Genomic DNA, 9,084 nt, shown 5'->3' on the forward strand with positions numbered 1-9,084 from the left:
ATGAACAGCTAGTCAGACAGATACGCTCTTTAAAGATAAAAGGTGTAGGAAGTGGTTCTGCAGAAAATCTTGAATTCTTTTTGCAGTAGTAGGGGAGGTAGGCACAGGTGACTTGCAAGTTTAGCCTCTGTGGGCAAAAACGTAATGAGATATGCCTGAGTCAGTGATTAATCATTCTTTTGGGGTTGCTGGAAAGAACAAAACACTCTTAAGTCATCATATTGTCTTTGATAGAAATAGTTGGGTTTGGAACTGAAAGTGCTTTTGCAAATGCTCTGTCTAATAATGGGGCAAGTGAAGTAGTTGTCATGGAAAAATGACTTGTGCCCAGCAGAGGAGGGAAAACATATCTCAAGAGATCTGGGTTGCAAGGCAGGGCAGCAGCACTGAGGAGAGCTGAGGCTCTGCATGCAGCTAAGTTGAGCCCACCATAGGGATGATGTGTGGGAAGAAAATCAAAATCCTCCTCAAGTGTAAGCAGGAACCTTCCCATTTTGGCAATAAGATAGAATGCAGTATTTCAAATATATTAGCTCTCGGAGACCTTAAAGCTGCTAGCAGTGTATGGAGTGAAAATGCCCCATGTCAGTGGTGAGGTGGTTCTAGAGAACGTGACTGGCAGTTTGAGGGTCTTTGCCTCTTGAATTCATGTACTTGTAAATGAGTTTTGCCTTCTCTTGCCCTGGATGGGCTGACTTCTCCAGACCTTTGCCCTGACCATGCCCTTGGGTCTGTGTACCAACCGGTGTGGAATTTCTTCAGCGGGGAAATATGGGGAGTAGCTGTGTTGCCTAAACAAGCAGGCATGCAGGCTCCAGTTGTTTAACTTGCACTCTTCCAGTGACCACACACAAAGAAACAGCATCTCTATCTCCTAAAAGTACTTGAGTAGCTACGTGGCTTGGTGGGAATGCCTAACCCCAAATGGCTTTCATAGGTTAGCAGGGCAAAATAAGACTTGCTGTAAGCCTAATTTGGGCTATTGTAGGGCCAAGAACTGAAATAGCTGTGTACTCATTCCTCTGCTACTCTGAAGTAGCCACTGCTTAGCTATCCAGGCTAGCCAGTGAGTCCTGCAGTAAAAAACAGTCCTGGCACACTCTGTTTTCATTTTTGCCAACCGTGGGGAGCAGTGTTCCTCCAGCCACGTGGCATGGGGCTCTGATGCTGCTGCAAAGAAACCTCTGTGGGGGTTAACCCCTGTTCAGGACCCTCCAGACCCAAAGTTGCTGCTGACCTTGCCTGGCAGCTCATGTTATGAAAGTGGTGCAGGCCAGAGGAGTGAGCCTGCCTCACACCGGGTTTGTTGCAGAGCACAATGCTGGTCAGTTCTCAGCACGAGTGCAGTGTCCTTTACCCACAGCTGGGCTGTGTAAACTGAGACAGATCATATTTCTTTTTGTAGCAAATTCAGCAGGGTTGGTTTGCTGAGTGAGAGTTGAAGAAGTCATAAAGTCCCGCTGATGGGTCTTATTGTACCACTTGCTTATTAGTAGGAGCACAACAGCATTATGTTAACTGAGATGTACAAAGCTCATCTCTATCTGCAGCTTGCAGCACCCTGTATTTGGTCTGAAATCTGTGTTCTTTAGGTGGCAACAACTTCTCCAACTCCCTCCCAGAGGTACTCTTAAGTATGTAGGGCTGAGCATCCTACTAAATCCCACTAATTCATCCTGTCTGCTGTTGCATACCTCCAGCTAGAGAAATAAAAGCCCTTGGAAGAAGTGGAAAAAGGCTGATAGACCTGACCAGGAGAAACAACACCCGACTCCAACCATGGAGTGTCATGGGCTGTAGGAGCTGTGGCATCCCCATACCTCCTTAATTATCTCCCACTGAGATAATGGAGAAAGAGGGAGAACCATAATTTCCCCAGGACTCACTAGCTGCCATCTTGCAGATGCTGAAATGCTCCTGCCATGCTGTAGCAGGCAATTCAAAGCTGCCTTGTCACCTCCGAGTGCTGCATCTGGGAATAGTTTGAGGTTTGCTTGTTTTTAAATACAGGCTGCTCTGTCACTGATGCTGGGGGCTAGGGCTGGGGTGAAGGATGATTTTGCATGTGAGTACCCCAAAAATTATTGTGGCCTAGGGGACCATGGTAGGAGCCTGAGATTCTGAGTCATGGCAATTTGGTGGCTGCTGAAGATAAGGGCCAGGCCTTGGAGTGGCAAGCTCAACACAGGGTGTGCAGCTGCCTGGTGTTGTTGAGGGGTCTGTCAAGTGCTGAGCATGGGTCTGGTTAAGGCAATGCTAACTCTGTCTGTGTCTCTGTTTCAGCTGCTTTCTTCCAAGACTGCATATCTGAACAGGACCTGGATGAAATGAACATTGAAATAATTCGAAACACGCTGTATAAGGTAAATGAATCTCTGGGAAGGGTGAGATGTTCACTTCCCTGTTTATTCCTAGTGTGACTACAGCACAGTCTTGGGGAAGGAGCTCCAACCTAGGTTGTCTTTCTTCATCCAACACAAGAGGGTGTTTTTTTGGAGTAGACTTAAAAATTATTTTGCTCGTTCTCTGTTTTTCTTCCCTGGAGTGGTGATTAAACATGACCAAGAACTCATTGCATCCGTTGGAAAGTAAAGGTAGTGCTCTTGAAGGGGCCTGACATCCAGTCACCCAGCTCTGCTGAGTCAGGGCACCAGAACTAGGCAGACTGGGGTTTTTTGGAGCTGTCAAGAGTCTGTGCAAGAGATTTTGCAGAGGTTATGCCTATTACTGAACTTCCTCAGTCCTCAGGCAGGCAGGAGGCTGCTCCCCCACCACAGGAGTTCAGATGTGTAGGTAACTGCATTCAAAGTGACTGGATCTTAAACTTGGTTACAGGACCCCCACGGGCTTTGCTCCCTGTTTTGAGCCCTTTCCAAAGATCCTCCAGTAGTCTGCTCAAGCCTTCCATGGCTGTGGTTGGGCTTAGATGTTCTTGATAGGGCAGTGTAAAAGGTGCAAGCTGGGGAGAGTATTGGCACAGGGATGTGGAGGGGCTAAGGATCTCCTTGTCCTGAGCTGTCATCTCTGCAGGCCCTGTCTGGTTTTAGCTGGCAGTTTTGAAGCATGTGTTTATGTACAGACTGTGGCTATCACTCCATCTCGACTCTCTGGATCAAGGGTGGGATGCAGATTGTATCTATCAACCTTGTTTTGGCTGGTCACAGCCAGCCTGCAGTCAGTGTGACCTCCACTTCCCAAGGAAGCCGTGGCCTGTTTGGAGAGGCAGAGCAGGTCAGGCGTGAAGGGAAGGAGGCAAAGGGAGGGGAGAAGGAGCAGTGTGTAGGCAGTCATGCCCAGTTGCCTGTGGCCTCTGGCATGTACTGGTCTTCTGCTGTAACGGGGAGGGATGCCTGTGTGCATAAACACCCACAGCCTTGCAGGGCACAGGCCTCAGTGTTGAGACGAGGCAGGAGGGGGGAGGTAGGGAGCAGAGCAAGCACAGGGAAAACAGGTTGGGAGGGAGGTGGGGGGGCCCCTCCTTGGGTCCCAGCTGCCATGTCCATTCCCATCTCCCTTTTGAGGCCTGATACTGCTTTGCATTCTGCTCTTTCTACCCCCAAATGGAAGTGTAGGTGCCTGGTATTCCTTGGCATGTGCTGGGACTAGCTCTTGTTAAAGAGCAGCCCCTGGGGAACATAGGTGCTCTGTCCGTAACAAATCATAGGGATGCAGGGGTGGAAAAGGTGACTGCTGTTTACAGACTCTCACTTGAAACCACCTCTTTCCCCAGGGACTGGAAAATGTATAATACAATGTAAATGAGGGAAATAAAATCAGGTTTGAAATCTGCAGAGAGCTGCTCCAAGGAACACAGCAGGGTGGGTGCCTGGTGTGAGTGCCTGTGTCCTTGAGGAGTTGGCATGTGAAGGGGAAGTGCTGCCTCCCAGACATACTGGAGGTTTTTTGAAGGAATCTGCAAACGTGTCAACAGAAGATTCGAGCAGGATTCATACAAGGAAAGCCATTACAAAGATTTCCTGTTAGCAGTGACAAGTGAGAAGGTTCTCAAATGGAAAGATGGTTAAGATGGGGAGCAGAGGTTAGAAGTGGTCCGTGCTTAGTGTAGAGGGCAGTCAGCAGGGGAGTCCTGCAATGCAAGTGTGCTGGCATTGTCATCCTCAGTGCTTACTCCCTTTGTTCCACCTCTTCAGTGGATGTGTTGAAGTGAAGCTCACTGACTGTTGGCCTTTGCTGGTGACCTTGTTGTGGGAACAAGCTGAAGGAACTTTGTGATTGTACAGTAAAATAAAGCAGGTGAATCAATTTGTCTAAATGTTGAGTGATGTATGAGAGAGGCAAGGAGGTAATTCTAACTGCTTGTACTGTGAGGGTCTTCTTGTTCCTTCCTGCTGCTTAGAATCTTGTGTAGTGATTGACCTAAGCAGGTGTCTCTACAAGGTAACATGTTCTTGAGAGTAGAAAAGAGCTGCACAAATATTACTATGCTGCTGTGTCCATCCTTAGTGTGTTTGACGTGGACACGGTCGCATTCCTCTCGTATCCAAGTATGAATAGCAGAGCAGGAGCAGCTGCTAAGGAGGACACGTTTAAAGGCTTGGGTACAATGAGTTCTGTATGGAAAATGACAAAAAAAGCTAGGATTCCTCACCTGAAAGAGGAGGGAATCTCAGCTGTGGTGGTATCTGCAGATAGTGTTGGAAAAGTCAGCATGGATTGACAGGCCACAGGTCTGCCTTTAGGCTGGATTTGATGACAAACGAGGGTAGCAGGAGGCAGAGGGAGTGGGTTCATGAAAGTGAAGGTCCATTAAGGATCATTAAATGCAAAGACACCGCTGTTCCTGGGGTAAGGGTTTCAGGACACCAGACAGTTTCTGTAAGTTGCTGTCACTGGGAGGGCACCCAGTGTGGCTGTTTTACAGTCTGTGTTTCCATGGTGTCTATGATACTGGATCCTCATTCACTGCTGGATATTTGAATTTGCCTATTTATTGCTTCCAAAGCCTTAGGTTTGTGCATGAACTCTGATAAGAGCAGAGGTAGTGACTGAACCTCTTACCCATGTTCCCTCTCCTGTCAGCCCCAAGCAACAGGTTATCCATGTTATCTATGTCCTTGTTCCTGTGGTAGCTCTGCAGACTGCGGCTCTGTGCTGTCCTCCCAAGCAGTGGCGAGTGCTGGAGAGGGTGTTTCTTTGATGTGTGATGCTCACCCAGCACTGTCCTCTTGAACTGTGTGGTAGCAAATACTTACAGAACACAGTAATCCAGATGCTTTCCTAGTGCAGGGGCTGAGGGTGTCCAGCACTTGCATTCTTGGTCCATCTTCAGTCCTGAAGTTGTTGTGACAAAGCAGAGATTTGCCATGTCTCAGCATCATTTTATTCCATCCTTTTGAAGTGATTCTGGTTGCAGCTCTCTGCCCAGGGAGGTGTTTTATACATGATAACTTCTTCTGAGAACGTTTTTGCTGAACAGTACTTTTAGCCATGCACAGCCTTCCTAGGCTTCCCCTGGGAGACACAGTCATCTTCCAGCTGGATTACGATACATCTCCACAAAGGATTACGTTTCCTGGAGGCAGCATAGCTGTGCCTGGCCTTGTATGTTTTCTGCAGTGCTCTGGTTGGGATGGAGACCAAGCGGCCGCAGTGTGAAAAGAGAATTAGACAGAATGGCAGTTTTCTTTCACAGATGTCCTGTCTCATCTCTTGACTCTGCTTACACAGCGGTACTTTCTGAGCGTAGGTCTTGCAGCTAGGGTTGTGTGGCTTGGCATGTTTGTGGAGGCCAGAGCAGGGTCAGGAAACCACGTGAGACTTCAGTAAATGGGTTAGACGACTCAAAGGAGAAAAATAAGCTTTAACCTTGCTGCCTTACTGTGGGATCTTGCCCATAGTAAGCTCATGCAGTCACTTGAACTAACCCAACCACAGCCCTTCATGGCTCCAGCTCCTGGGGCAAGCCTTGTGTGGGCAAGTTCACATGGGGCCAGAGTTCCTCTGCTGTGTTGCAGAGCCTCTGGAAACCTCCCTGCTTACTGTGTGTCTTTTGCTGAAGGGCCCTATGGGGCAGTAGATAAAGCTGTATAGAAGAGTGCTCATCTGCCCTTTCTCTTCCAGGCTTACCTGGAGTCCTTCTACAAATTCTGCAAGACACTGGGAGGCACCACTGCAGATGCCATGTGCCCAATCCTGGAGGTAGGTCTGGAAACTCCCATAGCTGGATGGTACTGCAGTGATGTTCATTGCTCTCTCCTCAGGCCCAGCTTGCCTGTCAGCTTTAAGGATGCTCAAGAGAGTCTTCAGCATCCCCATGCCTAGTCTGCCTGCTCACTGGGAAACACTGCCTGCATGTAATTTTGTTTCCCCAGTCATGATCTTGCCAGGTGCTGACACATTTGTTGCCTTCATGGCAACATCTTCATTCCCTCACATGGATAAGGAGCAGGAGAGTAACCAGAGCTGTTCAGTGCACAGCCTGTCTCCATGGCGAGGTTTGCTGTGGGATGTGTGGGATTCAGTAGCAGTAGGTGAGAGACACTCCTTGACTTGGCCAGGATTTGGCTTGTGCCTGGGAAGGGGATTTCCTCACCTGACTGCTCCCCAGGTGTCAGCTACTGGGCGAACTGGGAGCCTGCACATGTAAGCCTGCCCTGGCTGAGCACTGGAGAGCTGTACATCTCCCAGACGGTCTCCTTGTGCTGCCCTCTGATGTGGCTCTGTGCAGAGTAGCTGTGGTGTCTGCTGGCCTCTAGTAAAGATGCTGCATCCCAAGGTGAACTACTCTTCTCCCACAGTTTGAAGCTGACCGGAGGGCCTTCATTATCACCATCAACTCATTTGGTACTGAGCTGTCCAAGGAGGACCGAGCCAAGCTGTTCCCGCACTGTGGCAAGCTCTACCCTGAGGGCCTGGCACAACTGGCCAGGGCAGATGACTACGAGCAAGTCAAAAATGTTGCTGACTACTACCCTGTGAGTGCTCTGGGGTGAGGGAGGTAGGGAGTGGTGCAAGGATCTGCTCCGCATCAGAGCTTCTTGAGAGCCTGGGGGAACTTGTGGATTGACAGCTTCAGCAGAAGGATGCCTGTCTTCTGCTGCTGCTGTTGGTCCTGTGCTCTGTTTGGCCAAGTTAGACTTGTCTTGCCTGGGGTGCCATTGGCTTGTTTGTCATGGCTGTCATTCCTGTGGTGATTGTGCCCTGTCCCAGGGTGTGGGACTGCTCTTGCCATCAAACCCTTGAAGTATTGGTGTGGCAGCAATGGCAGGCTCTCCTTGCCTGTTTTGGGGGTGGAAATGTGTCTTCAGTGAGAAGTGGTGTGCACCATCTCCAACCCTGGCTCTAGTTCAGTTGTAGGGGAGATGCTGACCTGGGAGGACATATTTGCATGTGTGTGTGTTTTCCTCAAGCTGCTGTTATGCATAGGTGGGGACCTGTTTGGAGACAGAGAGCTCAGTGTCCCCTTACTGAGCAGCCAGGGCATGTGCCAGTGTGTGTGGGCACAGAGGCCTGGGCCCAAACACTCCAGTCTGTACACGGAGGGGTCTGTACCTGCTGTCCCCTTCCTGCAGGCTCAAAGGGACACTACAGCTTTGAGAACTGTATATTTTGGAGATGGGGCAGGACTCTTGGCTTCTCTGTCTTCTGCTGACTTAACAGCATGGCTGGGGTGTCTGTCTGGTGCAGGTGGCCCCCAAGTGCTGCTGAGCTTGGCGATGGGGTATATTCTCATGTAATGCCTTTCTGCAGGAGTACAAGCTGCTATTTGAAGGGGCTGGCAGCAACCCTGGAGACAAAACCCTGGAAGACCGGTTCTTTGAGCATGAGGTGAGTGAGCACCAAGGTGGTTATAAGCATGTGCCATTTGCAAAGCTCAGGGTGGCAGCAAGCTTGTCTGCTGCCCTAGCAGCAGTGCTGTGGATAAACAGGGTTTGGGGGAAAGAAAATCAAACTTGCTCCTGCAAGGGTTTAAGTGGGAACCCAGCATGGTGCTTGGTCCATTTTCTCACCCAGACAGGTTAAAGCGATGTGGGAGGCATGTTTGGGGCTGCTGGCGGATATTTGGTCCATCAACAGCAAAACCAGAGTGCAATTAAAGGGGAAAGGAGGATTTTTGCAGTACCTGAGAGTATAAATATGTCAGAGCCTGTCCTGGGCTGTGTGCTGTAGGTTAGAGCTGTCCTAAGGACCCAGAGTGATACAGAGCAGGATATCTGTGCTGAGCCTTTCAGCCTCCTGGGAAGTCATGGACCCTCCCAAGTGGCTCAATGCTTGCCTGGACCAGCTCCTCCCATCTGAGGTGGACAAGTGACATGTCCTCCTCTGGGCTTTCCCCAGGTGAAGCTGAACAAGCTGGCCTTCCTCAACCAGTTCCACTTTGGAGTCTTCTACGCCTTCGTGAAGCTGAAGGAGCAGGAGTGCCGCAACATTGTGTGGATCGCAGAGTGCATTGCCCAGCGGCACAGGACCAAGATTGACAACTACATTCCCATCTTCTAACCCTACTCTGCTCCTGTCCAACCCTCCCACCCCTGGAGTCCGGAGGGACCCCTGTCTAACTCCCTGAGTTGTCCCTTGCCCAGACTCCAGGGATGTCCCATCTGTGGAACTGGATCAGATGAGGAAACTGTACATTTGCTAGTTAAATTATTCACAAGCAGAAGTTTGAGTGTGTGCCGTGAGGCATCTGGAGGGACCAGTGGCCGAGGCTTGGCCATGTGCAGCAGGAGGGACACCTCCTGTTGTGTATCCAGTAGTCCCAATGTTCCTGTACTAATCGCTGTGTGCGCTTACGTTCGTAGAACAAGCACAGGCTGGTGGGGGCTGACCCGAGGGGGTCCCACCACTGCAGAGGAGCATGTCATGTCTGCCTTGGCTGGGGGTCCTCTGTCAGTGCTCTGCACGCCTCCTGCTCAGTGTTGTTCCTGTGAGATGTAGTTTGAGTGTGGTTTGTAGCGTAGCCCATGCTGCTGTGTGCTCCCTGCACCCCCCTGTAGCTAACCCTGACCTGGGATAGACCAGGCAGCCCTGGCCGGGGCTGGGACAGAGCCTGTGGGAACACGAGGGCATAGCCAGAGTGGTTGTTCAGCACACTCCTCCCACCCTGGCATCGTTTGCACTCAT

At 50.2% G+C, this 9,084-nt stretch overlaps 1 protein-coding gene across 1 annotated transcript in view; it reads left to right on the forward strand.

Annotated features, from left to right (window-relative positions):
- ATP6V0D1 (ATPase, H+ transporting, lysosomal 38kDa, V0 subunit d1) overlaps nt 1-8,713 on the forward strand; it is a gene marked incomplete at its 5' end in the record, with an annotated part of 23,282 nt that extends 14,569 nt beyond the window's left edge. The window contains 5 exons of the mRNA XM_009071220.1: nt 2,284-2,363; nt 6,082-6,159; nt 6,759-6,935; nt 7,711-7,788; nt 8,299-8,713. Of these exons, the coding sequence (XP_009069468.1) occupies nt 2,284-2,363; nt 6,082-6,159; nt 6,759-6,935; nt 7,711-7,788; nt 8,299-8,460 (575 nt within the window). The remainder of the gene's footprint in view (nt 1-2,283; nt 2,364-6,081; nt 6,160-6,758; nt 6,936-7,710; nt 7,789-8,298) is intronic.
- Between the last annotated feature and the right edge of the window lie 371 nt (nt 8,714-9,084).

Source organism: Acanthisitta chloris, unplaced genomic scaffold (assembly GCF_000695815.1).
Source record: "Acanthisitta chloris isolate BGI_N310 unplaced genomic scaffold, ASM69581v1 scaffold5463, whole genome shotgun sequence".
NCBI lineage: Eukaryota > Metazoa > Chordata > Aves > Passeriformes > Acanthisittidae > Acanthisitta > Acanthisitta chloris.